This window comes from Aphis gossypii, chromosome X (genome assembly GCF_020184175.1).
Source record: "Aphis gossypii isolate Hap1 chromosome X, ASM2018417v2, whole genome shotgun sequence".
Taxonomy (NCBI): Eukaryota; Metazoa; Arthropoda; class Insecta; order Hemiptera; family Aphididae; genus Aphis; species Aphis gossypii.
In genome coordinates this window covers 30,935,960-30,953,152 of record NC_065533.1, presented here as the reverse complement: position 1 = coordinate 30,953,152, position 17,193 = coordinate 30,935,960, and the positions used below count along the sequence as shown (strand labels likewise).

At 27.0% G+C, this 17,193-nt stretch overlaps 1 protein-coding gene and 2 long non-coding RNA genes across 3 annotated transcripts; 2 read left to right on the top strand and 1 right to left on the bottom strand.

Annotated features, from left to right (window-relative positions):
* Window positions 1–5,315: 5,315 nt before the first annotated feature.
* Window positions 5,316–10,745, bottom strand: LOC114130565 (uncharacterized). Its single transcript, XR_003592925.2, has 3 exons — window positions 10,295–10,745; window positions 10,078–10,230; window positions 5,316–5,728 (listed from the first exon to the last, which is right to left on the bottom strand). It is a non-coding gene; the product is annotated as an uncharacterized LOC114130565 (long non-coding RNA).
* LOC126552773 (uncharacterized) lies at window positions 9,222–10,167 on the top strand. Its single transcript, XR_007606191.1, has 2 exons — window positions 9,222–9,278; window positions 9,879–10,167. It is a non-coding gene; the product is annotated as an uncharacterized LOC126552773 (long non-coding RNA).
* A 2,973-nt stretch (window positions 10,746–13,718) lies between the features above and the next one.
* On the top strand, window positions 13,719–15,083 carry LOC114130563 (uncharacterized). Its single transcript, XM_027995553.2, has 2 exons — window positions 13,719–14,141; window positions 14,882–15,083. Exons 1-2 carry the CDS (start codon window positions 13,824–13,826, stop codon window positions 15,059–15,061), a joined length of 498 nt encoding a protein of 165 aa, XP_027851354.1. The 5' UTR covers window positions 13,719–13,823; the 3' UTR covers window positions 15,062–15,083.
* The last annotated feature ends 2,110 nt before the right edge of the window (window positions 15,084–17,193 follow it).

Genomic DNA, 17,193 nt, shown 5'->3' with positions numbered 1-17,193 from the left:
GGTGTGAAAAATGTATAGTAATTCATCATTTGAAGACGGCAGGGCCAATTTGGCTCAGTTTACTTATAAACGTAGGTATATAAAAATGTTAGTATACAAAAAAAAGGTTCTCCATCCCTAGCACATATTTTAATATTTCATCATAACTTTTGTTTTATTTTTTTTATCCCGTAGCTAATTTATATATTTTTAAACATAATAATTGCATCAGTTTATCTTAGAATTAACCGTTAACGTCGATTAAACCTACGAAATCTATGAGTAGTACGAATTATTTGTATGATTTTGGTCGTATTGTTATCTGATCGTAGTTTTTGGTTTAATCGTCATAGTCCATAGACCATTATAGTACACAAATGGGTATAAACTCAACGTCGATAAGTAATGAGTGATATACAGTACTTTTTCATCACGATAATTAATTTAAAGAACGGCACGTACAAATGTACTTTGGTCAAAACTATATTTATATTATAATATTATCTATGTATTTCAAATAAGTCTTCTAATTCACTGACTGATCAAAGCATAACAAAAATTATGATAGCGTTTTACTGAAAGCGCTAACTCGTCTATTGTCTACGTCAGGCGTACCAAACTCATGGCCCACGAATCGAATCCGGCCCGCAGTAGTATTCCAACCGACTCGTAACCGTTTTATAAAAATAAGAAATTCGTGTTGGTATAAAATAAAAAATATATATTATTTTGATAAGCTTATATTATATATAATGTACATTTTATCGAAATGAACATAAAAAAATTATGAAGTATGTACGGTCCGCAGTATAAATATAAATTTGAATGTGGCCAGATTTAAGGGAGGGCTGAATGGACTGTAGCCCTGGGATCCTCACGATTGTATGATATTATTTTAATAATATACCTATTCTTATTTATATATAAGGGGACCCCACAATGCATTCAGCCTTCGGGCCACCACATATCAGCTAAATTCACCCCTGTGTAGCCAACAAGATAAAAAAGTTGCGCACGCCTGGTTTACGTGGTCTAAAGACTTGACATTGTATAGCTAGTTTACATTTTTTCAACGCTGTGTCTAGATACCCGAGTACCCGTGTAGATAAAGCGTACACAGATCCATCCGTGTTTCATTCGAAACCCGATTTTTTTTTACAGTAATGCTAACGTTGGTCACTTGCTCGTTTCGTTGCGCTCAGACAAACAAAATGAAAATATCCCTCGACTTGCTATGCAACATCAACTCAAGTTGATCACTGGGTTAGAAATAGTTAGAATCATAATCTCCATAAAAATGAAAATTATTTTTTAAAAAAATAGTGCGAAAATAATGCAAAAAATTGAACCTGCAGATTCCATAGTTATTAGGGTTCTTGACCACTGCGCCACAACTTACTTAAATAAATTTGTACCAAACTACTCATTTAAGAGAATTGAAACCGTGCGCATGCGATTTGATAAATAAATTCTACACGGACACCCGGCTATCTATAGACACAGTTTTTTTTTTTCAAAGGTATACCTACTCGATTAGGATTATCATATCGCTTATTATCATGTTATTATAATATTGTATAACTAGGTTATTGCAAATAATACATAACATTAACCAATAACCATATACTAAATATCAGAACCACGTATGCAACAGACTTCTTATGAATCGGATACACACACTCACATACTTACAAATGTTATACTTTATTAGTATAGAAAACTGTTTCTTGGATCATATTTATGAGAAAGGGGAACACCTTTAACCTATAACGCTAGCCTCTATCAATATAAATAGTATGATGTGTTTAAGTTAGGTAACTATAAACGTATGAATACATGAAAATAAAAAATTATGTATTTTAGGATATAGATACTTATAATAATATTATTTTACATTTTTTAGATATAAATTATGAGTTCATGATATGTTTTATGCTATTTTTTATATTATTCTGAAACAGATCGCTGTATAAGTTTTAGGAAATTTGTTTTATAGCATACTATTTTCGATAATTAAAATTCCGAATAATGTATTTATAATAATATAATTATCTATAAACCTAATTACACCTACCTCTAATTGGAATTTTAAACATTTAGAAAACACTCATTTCCTTTACCACTTACAGGCTTAGGAGTTAGGACTGACAATGATTTTAATCATTCTCGTGGTTAGAACGCAATCTATAACATTTTTCCTTTATGTAGAATAATAAGATTAAAATTCCATTAATCGCAATCATGATATTGTAAAATACAAAATTTGCATTTGATTACAAATCTAAAAAATAAACTGGAAAATTATATTTTAACGCAATTAAAAATAGATACTTATATTCTGATGCAGATGCTGATACAAAATCTTCAACTACACGCGTTACCAAAAAAAATAAATGGTATTGAAAAATACGAGTATATTAACTTTTATGCTCAAAACGAATTACTAAGCTAAAAATTTTAATTTATGTTTGTTATTAGTTTATAACTACAAAAAAATGATCGAAATGAAAAAAAAATGTAATAATGACAATAACTATACTTGACGATTAAAATAAAAAAAATTTAAATTTAAAAAATCTATTTATAAATTTATATTAACATGATGTATGTATAAAACTATCCTTTTTAACCATTTCAATGATTAAAATCATTGTCAGTTCTAAGCCTGTAAGTGCGGGAAAGGAAATGAATGTTTTCTAAGCGTTTAACCCCATCAAATACATGATATTTTTGTGAAAATACTTTTTTTGGGCCAAGTGCAGTTCAACCACTACCTATTTTTTTTACACAAGTGCAGTTCGACCATTACTTTTTTTCAACTAAAGTGCAACTCGACTAAAATAAGTGCAATTCGACCATACCCAATGTAACCTTTTGTAGAATTTGCACTTTGGAATTATTATCTTCTTGGATATTAAATTGGTTGATATTTTAGGAGTTAATAAAATTCAATATTTATATTGAAATAACTTTTTAATTTAGACAACAACACTGTCGCCTAGTGAGATAACTTATTTTTAATCATTTTGAATAATATGATAAAAATAAAAATTGTAGAATTTATTATCAGCAACGCTGTTTTTTACATTAGTCGGCAATTTGAAGTGCATAATATTATGTAAAATGTATTGGAATTGTTCTAAAAAATTTAAAAAAATGTCAATGTCCACTTATGTGTTATAAATTTATAATCAAGATATGACATGGGGATACAATAAAATCCGATTTTATTGTATTATTAAAATTAAAGTGCACCTATTCGCCAAGTACAATTTTAACAGTGATATATTCCTATTGAAGTGTCAACGAGGCAATTTACTGCTAACAATATCAATATGGGAATCCAACACTACGGTCGTGGTTTATTAAGTGAGCTAAAACTACATCTACATAGCGGTAGCATGGCAGTGTTTTTTCTCAAAGCAGGAGTTTTCTACCTTAAACTTATACATTTTAGTGGTTTTATTCAAACGACAGAATAACTAATTATCTACGGAACCAATACAGACGACCAGTGTTTCGTCACAATTGTCGTAAAACCATAAATAACAATTAATAAATCAACTAAAATTAGTATTCGATTAAATTTGATTCTAACAAATATCTTACACTATCAATATAAGCATACTTATTGAAAAAAAAATTGAAATAACACGTAATTTAAACATCAGTCTATAGAGTTTTACAATTTTTTTGTCGTACCTACAAGCAACTATAACATAAATAAATATAGTTTATAATAATATAATAATATAATATAATATATATATTATAGTATTTATACAGTATGTATTTTTATAGTATACATTATGTATCTGACATATTAAACATATATAATACATATATAAGGACATATATAAGGAATAATAACAAACAATTAACATGTATAATATTATAACAACTGTACATATTTGTCGCTAATTTTTTGTATTAATAGGTACTTAATGAATTACAAAATTTAGAAAAACTCTTCAGATGATCCTTTTATAAAAATCGTCTAAGTCGAGAGTTGAGAAATGTAATTTTTAAAAAAAATGCGCAAAAAATCAAATTGAAAATTTAAATCTAAAATCATAGCGACCGTGAGAAACTATATCGCACGGACCGATCCCCACTCAAATTTGTTTATGCTTCGTGAAGCCTTGGCATACTAGGTAAAAGAGATCAATTCATCCTGTCAGTATTTTACATTTTTGAATAATCGCAATCCATTTTAAATTGTAAAAAAAAAATCAATCACACAAAAATATTAAATTATTACTTAATATGCTAGATTATAATTGAATATTTAATTACAATCATGCAATGATTCATGAGAAAAAATTGATAATCTACCATGAAATCTCATAACAACTTTTAAAGTCAATGATAAGATTTATGTGATGTTATGAATAAATGCTAAGTAAATTTAATTAAAGTATAATTATTTTGGCTAGGTAAAATGTTTATTCTAACATTTTAAATATACATATATAATGAAGTTCTGACGATACCTATAGTAATTTGTTCATCTTATTTCATATAAAGTAAATAATTCTTTAACAAGTAAATACATTATTGAAATAAAAGTGTAATTTATTTTAATTTATTTAGCACTCATTCTTGTTATCACATTTTTAAAGTGCTTACAGATCTCATATATGTTATTATTATTATTTTTTTTTTTTGTTGACCATTTTTCACACAAAGTTTGAGTGTTAATTTTTTGTTTTTTTTTTTTTGCTATCATAAAGTAAAGAAGTTTTGTTAAATTCTGATTAATTTAAAATAAGATTTTTATGAATAAATAAAATAATAAATGTAAAATACTAGGAACATTAATTGTAAAATAATTTTTATGCAGTTCTCATTCATTTCAAAATTTTCTATCCACATAAAATATTTCATTTCTTTAAAAAAAATGAATATTTTTTATTTTAGTTGCTTAAAACATGTTTTTATTGACATGTTTATGTCTTATGTCTGGGGATCATTCTGTTAATTTGTGCAACACAAAGAATATTACCAGTCGAGACGGTGATTGTTTATAGCAACCGGTTGCTATGTAAAAATTAAAAAATATATATATTATATTATATTTACTGTAGGTAAAATACAGTTTAATCCTAGTCTCCTTGTATCTAATATAGGTAGTAGATACAATATAAGAATGTCAATGTTGATTAGGATCAACATTGACATTCTTATATCAACTGTATTCAGTTCTATATTCAGCCTTAAACTTTATGACTTTTGTTAATAATTCTTCAACATTTTATAAAACTATGGTATTATATATACTCTTAGTATGTTACTTATTGTGAGACACTACAATTAATATGCAGTTATACACTCAATATGTTAGAACATTTTTTTTATTAAATTATAAATAGTGACGAATCAACTACAAATTATTATAAGTTTTCATACATAATATGTTATTTTATTTAAGACATTATGAACCAAACTGTATAATGCTCTGTTAGGTTGAGTTGTTTGAGTTGTTTAAATTGATATTTTGACGTCGATCAAGGGTTTCGTTAAATGCCCTCATACCTTCTTCATCTTCCAATAATAAAGATAATTCATCTTCATCATCGGAAACCTCTATAACCTCATGAATAAAAAAAATTGGAGTATTTACAGGTCTAGCATTATTTTGTCTTCTTGGACTCCTAACTTCTTCAATAATCATTGATGGTGGTATATCCTGTTCAACGTTCTTCATTTTTTCTTTTAATTTTCTTTATTGATTGTGGGTTGTGTAAGTCTAAAAAAAAAAATTACTAAATATTAATAAGTATATTAAAAATAAATTATTCAGATAATTATTAAATAAAAGTTGTAAAGAAATTTTCAATCATATAGTCAATGTATTTAACAAAAATATATCCATAACAAATAGTACACATGGAAAATAATGTATTTAATTTAATATGTTAACTAAATAATCTAATAACTTGGAAAATTATTGAATTAGTCATTGAAATAATGGAAGAAAACATCTAGTCATATTGAGAAATTTAAATAGTTATGAACATAAATGTATTATAATTGATATAACATACACTCTGTTTAAATATGTTTCTACAATTATAAATTTATTAATTAATTATTAGGTATTTAAAACATAAATGTATATATTATGTGATATCAATTATAGTATAATAATAAGTATAGTAATATAATACAACAAATAAATGTCTAGTTAAAATTTAAAAAGTTATTGCTAAGGGTAAATGGGCTGTTGCATAATAATAATATTTACTATGTAATAAAATTAATATTAATTATAATTTTTTAAATTAACTTAAGCAATATTATTTTTAATTTGTTTACATTAGGGCAATAAGTAAATAAATGCCAGGTACAGTGAATAAAACAAATCAAATATAAATAATGATATAAAATAACCAGGATGATAAATTGAAAAAAAATCAGAAGACTAAAAAAATTTATTATTTTACTAAAGCCTTGTCATAACTTGGATAACATTCCCTATATTTAACTACTTTACAAACTAACCTCTTTACCCCAAAAAAATCAGATAAGTGTGAGTTTGATAACAAATTTTTAAAAATATTTAAATATTATGTATTATTTATTTATTTTACTGATAAATGCCATGCAAATTTTAACAATATAGTACATATTAATAACATAATATAAGGTATCTTATAGCTTAAAATATACAGTAATACACAATAAGTCTGAATACAATATAAATAAAACCTAAATGAGAGAGCCATCATAGCTAGATAAACTATTAACAAAAGACACTCCTATGACTTTCCTAAGAAGGTTGTCATATAAATAATTTCTTGACTCTAGAGCTAAGTAATTAGGGTCTTTCTAGCACATTATTACTGGATTACGAAAACCTATTCTGGATAACAAACAAGGTGAATCAATTACACCAGAAACTACTTAAGTTTTTTTTTGTTGTTAATGTGATTTTAACAATATATTATAGTATCTCGACAATTATGAACCTGTAAGTTTACATATAATAGAGGTTGGTAAAGCTCATACTCTTAAATTTGGAGACCTGATTGTAGAATAAAATTGATCGTTTAAATAATTAAGTTGACATTTTCAGTTGATAACACGTCAGTGAGAGAAAAATTAATACCAAAGGTGGAAAAAAAAGATTCTTAAACTGAGTTTTTTGTATAGAGATAGAAGAACAATATTTAAGTATATAAATAAAATAAATGCCCTTAAATGAATAATTGATTTTCTGTAATCAATATTAAAGTATAGTATGTAATGAAAGAGAAGTAAAAATGTTAGAAATTTTTGGTATAAGTAAAAATATAAGTGAACCTATAAGTAGTATAATTTAGACCATGCATAATTTTATACTTTTATAATGTTTTATAGTGTTTAAAATATTAAATCCTTATAAAAATTAAAATTGTGTTTTAAAAAAGTAAATGGGCTAATATAATCAGAATATCACACGACTTGTGGAGGCCCGATCGCCCTCTTCCCCTCTCTCATAGGGACACACCTGATCTAACAAGAAAAATGTATAATATTAACTAATATAATGAAAGCCAAGTAATAAGTTATTGATAAATTTGAAAAATAAATTTTAACAAATACAAAAACGAATTCCAACTAAAACAATAAACGACAAATTTAATTTTATTAAGTAGGTATATAAAATTAATTATAACTGCAAGGCTAAGTACTTCAAGGTATGTTCTCGAAATCCTTATAATACACACATAACCATATCATAAAAAATCAATAAGTATACCCTAAAATATGCTATAAAAATTGTAATTGGCCAACCAAAATATTTAAGCTGAAATTTCCTTTGTATTTACTACAAAAATAAAAATAATAACAATAATTGTTATGATATAAGACGTATAAATTAGATTAACTAAATCAAATAAACAGTAATGAAAATAATATTAATATTTTATTTAAAATCTATTGTATTTTGTTGTATACTGTACTAACTTTAACTTAATAAAGCGTTCAAAATAATTGACATATTATATCAATTAAAAACTACATCTATAAGCACTGACTGATAATAGTATAGCACAGTCATTAAGTCACAAATGTAATCCGTGTAAAAACAAAAAACTATCAACGTGTAATAATCTCAACTAATATAATTACAGAAAACACATAGCCCACACTTTTTCATCTAAAAATATTTTTTCAAGTATATTGTGTACAAGTATATAACATTATTTTTATTTTATCAATTTAAAGATAAAACTAATATATACAAAATAGTTAAGTAGGTATATATAAGAAGAAATACTTCTAACTTCTACTAGTATTATGAAATATTTTCTGTAACTTATTTATGATAGAATGATTATAAAAAAACATTCTAATTCTAAAAGACTATATCGCGGGACCCCCTTACCAATTTTTTTCAAATATATAATATATATATACAAGAAATAATTATAATGCTTTTCCAACTTTCCAATTAGTTGTTATTTGTTTAAGTTTCAGTAAAACATCATATTGTTAATCATTAAAGATAGATGAAAATATTATCTTATTCATGTTATAATAACTATTATGTCAATTAATAACAGCAATACTTTGTTATGGATCAAAAATACCTAAATATTATTAAAGCAAATGGTTTGAAAGTAATATTTCTTTAAATAATATTTTGAATGCTCTATTTACACTAAAAGATGTACAATATTTTATTATACGCATTAAATATTGATAAAACGTTTTTAAAATAGAAAAATACTTTTTAAAAAATGAAGAATACAAGTTGCAATACTATACACTTATATAAATTAAAACAAATCATCGTCATTAACCAAAAAAAAGGATAAATATCATAATCGCTTATTTGATCAAACTTCAATACCTAATATGTTTGATGTACAGTTTAAGATTGTATTTGATCAAAGATCAAAACTGTTTTCAAAAATGTCATTACAAATATTTTCTCATTTGTTTATTTTTTATAAGTATTATACAAAATGTTTGATGTTAATATTTTATCAATCACATAAGATAAGTTTTATTTAAACAAAATAATACAAATATTCAAAAGACTGATTTTGTCTATAGTATAATATTTCAGTTTTAAGTATATGGTAAGACTTTGTTGTTATGAAACACTATATTTTATTGATTTATTTTTTAAATTTTAAAGCTTTTAAATATTTTAATTAAACTAAAATACTGGCTTGTTACACAATATTACATTAATACAAAATTTGATAAATAATAATAATTATTTATAACTATTATTTTTATTTAATAATTTTTAAAACTTTTTTTTCAGCATTTAATAATGTTGCTTGTTATTTTTACAATAGGTATGTAAATATTTATAATTTATTTTAAATTTTAGATTATTTTATAATTAAAAAATAATTGGATTTATAAAATAAAAGTTATTAAAAATCAATATTTTTAAACTATATTTAAACCTATTCCATGTTTATTTTAATATTGATCTTGTAAATGTAGTACACAAGATACATATATAAAATAAAGGATTTTGAATAATATTATATCCTCAAATATAACTTTATTTCATAATCCTCGTTTAATTCATGCAATGTCACTTTATGGGTTAAAAGGAAACTTCACATTACATCCAAATATTAATATATTATCTACAAATTAAATATGTAATACATAACAAATTTTTGTTAAGCAGATCTAATTTTGTAGGGAAAGCTATATCTGAAAGCTATTCTGGCTTTAATAATAGCGTAAATTGATTATTAATCAAAATGATAAGAACATTAACTGAATTAATTCATATTTTTTTTTTACTATATTTTAACTTCTAAGCAAGTTATTTATATTTTTAAATTAATATTTTGCATACTCAAAATTTACTTAAAAATTAAAACATCATAAATAACTTACGAGAACGCACAGATAATATAAAATATTCTTGTGTTTAGGTTTGATAATAAAATATATCTAAGATCATTTTAAAAACTATTAAACATTTTAACACAAATTTGGAACAGCTGAACATAAATTTGCCATGTTGTACGTAATATGAAAGACAAAATTGAATTCGCAACACGTCGTGGCTGATGAGTATAGTGTTGTAATTTTTTTATGGTGGCACAATGGGTTAAAAGAACATAAGCTTACCGGTAGTTGTTGGAAGAGTTTTCAAGACGAGTGTTGAAAACAATAATTGAACTGACAACTCGATAGTCACGGACCGGCAAACGGCAAAAACGTGATTGATAACAGGTTTTCGGTAATTTGTTGTTACGTAAAAACCAGTGGGCAATTGGAAAGCTAAAAAAAAAATTAGATTATGTTAGTAAAAATTTGATATTTACTGCTAAGTCGTGGACAGTACCAGATGAAAGACGACGATCAAACGCAGAATGGCAGACTAGCGAAGGCCGACTGTGGGGTTAGACTGACATCATGATCTACAGTCTACACTGCTATAGTAAGTGGGTACTGGATATAGCGTTAGCGTTTATTGATTAACCTCGTCCGTGTGCATCGTATAACTCAGTGGTTCTCAACCTTATTGGTTTCGTGGACCACCTTGAATCTAGAATCTAGATTTAAGTAGGGCTACAGATCACTTTGGGTTTTGGTTCGTTTAATTACTATACTGAAAATATAATTTTTCCAATATTATACGGACCGATATTTTTTTTATCGTGGACCGGCGGTTGAGAACCACTGGTATAAATTATGGCGTCGGGTCATCGTAACTAGTCCCAAACGTTACTTTAACATCGACGCCTAACGACATAATAATAATAGTATTGTTGTGTCTGCGCCGTAGACGTCATTGATGACTTTCATCTGAAACGTCATTACGTCTCGACTACGGTCTAGTTCATTAATCATTTCTATAACTGAGCCACCCAGCAACAATGCTACGACTGGTAGCGTAGTGAATATGATGCCAACAGCCGAATGCCAGAGTTTGAGTTCCATATTTTTTTTTTAAAAAACGACGAAGAGTAAAACATCCACCAACCGCATACGGTGGCCAGCGCCACACCACACCATAATTTTTATGTTTTATAGATTATGTCAATTACGAGATTACAAAGCACATATTTGTAAATGTTTGAATATTTAATACCTAATAAATGTATAATAAATATTATTTTAAATGCTATTTTTCTTATTCTGGAGTCATTACTTTTAAGAGCAATAAAAATGCATAGATTTTCTACTTAAATATATTTTTTGGTACGAAAGACAATTTTGTTGGTATTTTAGAGAACGTATAGTAAAAATTTCAGTCACAGTTTACAAAAAAAATTGAAAAGGGTGCAAATAGGATTCATATTTATTTTCCCGCAATTCGTTGTCATGTCATCGTATTGTTGTGTCATCGTCCATTGTAAAATCATTAACATAATTACTGGTTATAATTTTTATTTTACAATTAATTATTTATTAATGTCGTGATTTTATCAAAATATATTATAATATTTTTATTTGTCATTATAACTAAATATTTAATCAAAAATATTATAATTTATGAATGATACAATAGAAAACTATTTATACGAATTTCATTTTGTATCTAATTTTTAAACATATTTTTTACAGTATAGATAACACAGAATTCGAGAGCCATAGATTCATTGACATTTTCTCGTCAGACATTTCTCCGTAATCACTTCAACGAAAGACTTTCGCTGTCTGATACCGTTTTTAAAGAAATTTTATTCAAATTTTCTATATGTTGAATATAAAGAATATACGGGCATTAAAGTATTATAGTAAATATTATTGTTATTATCAAAAATTTTTGTTTTGGCCGAAAAGCGAAGGGTAAAATTTTGGTAAAAAACAGAATGTAAGTTACACAGCGAGTAACTGTTTGGAGTGGCTTTTGGGCAAGTGAAGTGATAACAGAGTCACGGCGTGTCGGTGATTAGAGGGGCTAGAGGGGGTCATATGCACGATATTGTATTTCACACTAAACGTCTTAAACTTCAAGTCATAGTGAAATTATATGTCAGTGGCGGCTCGTAAATAGGGGCGATTGGGTGATCGCCCCCCTTCTAAAATTATCATTTATTACTTGTTTATAAGTTTAATACCAAATTTAAAATTTATATTGTAATATAATATTGTCAAAAACTTAAAAATAAAAGTTGTGTTTCCTATATTTACATTAATAAATATTATGAAAACATTATCAGAAAATAAAATAAATCATTCAACATTGTAGCGTCTGTAGCTTCTAAGAATCGATTACCAATAACAATTTTCCGGGACTCGCGAGCAACGAATATGATGCTTGGGCGATGTTGAAAGTTGCTCGTCATAACTATGATCAGAATACAATAATTAAGAAGGGGAACACAATAATAGTACTGCCGCCGCCCCGATGATTTTAATCGCCCGATATGTGCACGGATTCCGAACTTGCGTGTGTTTATTATTTACTTTTAGCGGTTGTAACATAATAGCTTAATAATATATATAATAATTTATATGTAAATAGATTTAATTAATTAACTATTATTAATATTATTTGTGTTCGATACTTTTCATAAATAAGCAATTTTATATCGCCCTGGTTTCAAAGCACACAAGCCGCCACTGTTATATGTAGCCATATACCATAAACAATTTATTTCTTATTAAATAAAATTGATTTATAGCAAAATTAATAACTGCGTTCTTTATGAAACATCCTGTATATGTCTTATGGCTGGGGGTTATTCTGTTAATTTGTGCGACATCGAGAATGTTACCAGTCGAGACGAAGATTGTCTATAGCAACCAAGACATATACATGTACCGATGTAATTGCATATACCATTGTACCTAGTGTAGATACTCTTTGACTTTTATAAATATAAAATCTTTATTATTATATGATAGCTATACACCTATAGCTATTGTTATGTAGTTTGATAGGTAGGTACTTAAGTACTTGGCTCTAAATTTAAAGTGTCAATAATTTTGTTCAACAAAATATCTGTCCCAAGCAATTAAACTAAATTTGGATTAAATTTTTTGTACAAGATACACCATTTACCTGGTTATTATTTTACATCATATTTTTTATGCTTATCATTTTTAAATTTATATGCCAATACATTGGTAATTAACGTAGAGGTAGAAAACCTTTGTATGCCAAATGTTTAATGTCAGTTAATAAATAATTATACTTGTTTTTCTATAGTTTATAGAAAATATATACAAGTGTGTGACTCGTAGGTAATAAACCAAGCAGTTATAATTGCTCTATATTATAATATAGCAATCTTATATAATTTAACACCTAATAATTTGATAAAAATAATAAATATAAGTTTGTATTTAAAATGCTTATTATAATAAAATTATTGTTTAATATTTATATTATAATATTGTAACCATAATAATGCATGAATCGTCATATTTAAGAAATAATATACATGCATAGACAAAGATTACATGGTTATTTTCCATTTACCTAAGTAGGTCTTAATACTTTGATGTACATAGGTGACGGGGAGGTTATAAATATTCACAAATATTAATTGAAATAAAATAAAAATAATAAATTATTTTAAAAATTAAATTAAATAAGTACCTACCTACCTAGGTATTACCTTTATTTATTAAGCACTTTATAAATGTTTATTTTAAGTTGTGAACATATATACATATCTATCATGTTATAGAAAAATACTAACATTTAGTAGATTAATATTGTATACTGTTATCAACAGTTAAAAATTGTCAAAGCATGGCTAAAAACAATATTTCGAGAAAAATTATTTTCAACGTTACGTGCATGTATTTTATTTCTTATAAATAAATAATAAAATATTATATTTATATTTTAAAAATTCATAAATACAAATAATTTTTATTTAGACTTAAAATTAATTTTTTTAATTGATCTTAAAATGGATTCTCCTCAAAATCAGAAATGTTATAAAGAGCCGGCGTGCGATAAAAATACTTCAATTGACACACGGGAAGAGACGGTAAAAGACCACTTAAAAAATGAAGGTTGTGAAAATCAAAAGCCTGAAACGAAAAACGGGCAATTTTACAAATGTTGTACTTTATCGCCGGTTGCACCAACCCCTTTGATCCATATCGATTGTTGTGAAAAAGCTAGACCTTGCAAAGGCAATTTTTGTTCAACAGTAAATGCCGACTGTGACGATTTCGAATTAACACCATATGGAAAAGAATTCGTTTTAAGAACTGGAAGAATAGTGAGTAGATATTTTTATACATTTTTTATTTCTTATAAAATTTAGGATCTTGTAAATAAATTTAAATGACACATAAATTAACGTAAATATCGACTGTTGTTGTAATGTCTATAAATCAATTTGTAGATAATTATTATTTAATCAATGCAAATAAATTTAAATTAAAAGTGTATTTGTATCAATTAATTTTAAGATTTAATATTCCTAGTAAACCATTCAACTGTACCGTTTGCCTACTTTTGTCTTTACACGTATTCATCATCTATGGGCAGGGGATAATCAAAGTAGATTGATGACTACTTTGCAGCTTATACAAGTAGTCGAAAACCAATATGGAGGGGGGAGATTTTCCATCTGCAATTATCTAATTCTAATATGTAAAATAATAATACAAGTAGTGTTATAGGTAAGTGTCATGTCGTATAAAAAAATATTTATAACAGTTTAAAATTAGATTAATAATGTTATTGACATTTTTGGCCATCTTGTATAATTTGTTTTATAAAAATGTTGATGGTGAAAACTCATTAGATTATTTTTCTAATTTCAATATTTTTGTAACTAATCAGTTTATTAAGTATGCACACGGTATACCTATACATGTTTATATAATTTATATACTTGAAGTCTATATTGATTAGAGTATAGAATACACAACTAAATTAATATTCTTTTAACTGTACAGTGTACATTGTATGCTCACTGTTCAGAAATGAAGAAATACATTTTTTTTTTTTTAGATTCAAAATTGTATATGTGTAAAACTCAATGGCTTACAAGATTCGTGTAAACATCCTGGTTGCTGCACTAAAATAGGCTGCATGGATATTCCGTTTCCAAATTGTCCACCAGCACGTTTATGGAAAAATGAATACATCTGCAGAAATAAGAAGAAACCCCAACCTTGTTCAGATATATAAATAAAATTAACAATAGAAAATACTTGTCATATTATAATGTTCATATAGACGAATCAATAGGTAATAATTTAATACGAATTTTGAGGATGTAGAACTTACTTTTAACTCCAAACTTATTTTTAACTCCAAAACGATTTTAGTTAAAAAGGATAATATAGATACCTACTCTATAGTCTATAGTGAGTATAGTCTATTTAAAATCACTGTATTACAATAAATTGTTTACAAATTCACCATAATCATCAGTTAATCGATGATTGTAATATTTCATTATAGTCATTACTCTTTTTTATCTGTTACTATCTGATAACCACATCGAGTGAAAACGTTTATTTTAGTCATCATTCGTCGTTACGAAAATGAAAAATGTATTAAAAACGATTTTTATTAAAAACAAAATTATAGTACTCTGTGCAAATATTATAGGTATGACGTATAAAATCTAGTAGGTACCTACATCAATATGCTACACCACACAGTGACATGCTTAATACTAGTTGTATTCTGAAGTCAAATATATCGATATTTTTTGTACAAAATGCCTCCTATCGTATCTAAAAGAGTTTAGTACTATTTAGTATTTTGTTTATTCACGTCTTTAAAAGCGGGTAACTAATATTTTCCTAAACGATTCAAACGTTTTTTAAATGTTCTAGCACGTTGACGTGTGTCATCCCAGCATATTTAGCTTATGGAATGTAAACGTTTTTTGCAGAATCGTTGAAATATCAACATGACCAAAAACCTAGATGTTTCACTTGAGACTTGACACAACCCCGTATAGAACAAAATAATTCTAAACTTCTTAAAATCAGCGAAGTTAATCAACAAAATGTAATTGTAATATAATTTACAAAAAAAAAAATAGAGTTAAATGTTTAATTTTTTAGTTGTTATCTTATAGGTACTTAAGATATTTTTCCAATAATTAAAATAATAAATAGTGACATTTTATATGCTTTATTCTGATATAGTTATTGTCATAAGAATAAATGTAAAAAATGTATAAAATATTTTTATTTTTTTTTATTTGTGAATACTAATTAATTATTGGTAAACGGTCATTTTGTACGGTCCATTGTTTAAACTGCATTTACAATTTTGTACTGTTATATACATAAAGTAATAAGCATATATTAATAGTCTATGTTAATGTCTATATTTATATACCCAAGGGGTAAGTGTATATAATGTAAATTATTAAAATGTAAAAATTAAATATAAAAATATTACGAGAAGCGTATAGGTAGGTAGTAGGATACGTGTGTAATGTGTATCCTAGGCGCATTGTATACACGAATGTTATCGGCTTAGGTTCATAATATAAACCCAACCCTAAGGTACCTGTAAGAGAAAAAAAATATTATCTTCTTATAGGTACTTTTTTCATTTGAAAAAAAAAATCGTACCCACCCTTCCAACTCAATCGTGTGCGTATGCGCGCAACGAAACGCGTTCGTGTGACTCAGTATTTTTTCACCCTACCCCCTGTCCCACCGGAGCCGGTTCTCCATGACGACTCCGTGTACCGGCCGAGGGTGGGCTGGTGATTGATGACGATTGGTATGTGACGGTCTGTGGTGGTGCCGTGAGCAGGGAAGGGGGAGAGATATTTCGACCCGGGCACAACGTATTCTGTGGGCGCTGCGGGGCTCTCTCGCATCCGATCGGCAGCGGCGGCGGTAGCGGCAGCGACTACGACGGCGGCGACGACGGCAACGTTGTTTGATACGAAAAGAATGCGGTCCCTCTGCGACGTTGCCGAGTCGTCGGCCGTGCGCCCTAAAATGTGGAATGTTAAATGCACAATTCACGCGCCCTCTCTGCGCACTGTTCCCAACACGTCCCTACTTACCGCCACCCGACGGAATAGGTATATACCTCATTATAACACATTATACTTTTTTCTCTCTACCGTATTATACATTTTGATTGCTCAATTCCATTCATTGCACGTTTTCGTATCACTTTTTTTTTGCGAATTTTTTCTGGTCGGACGTCACAGTGGGCGAGTAAAGTGGAATAGGAAACCGCCCTCACGTCTTATTGGGAAACGCGTGGCACTATATAATAAATATAATATTATAATAATTAATTATTATTGAATTTTGGTTGAAAAAACTTTTCCCATC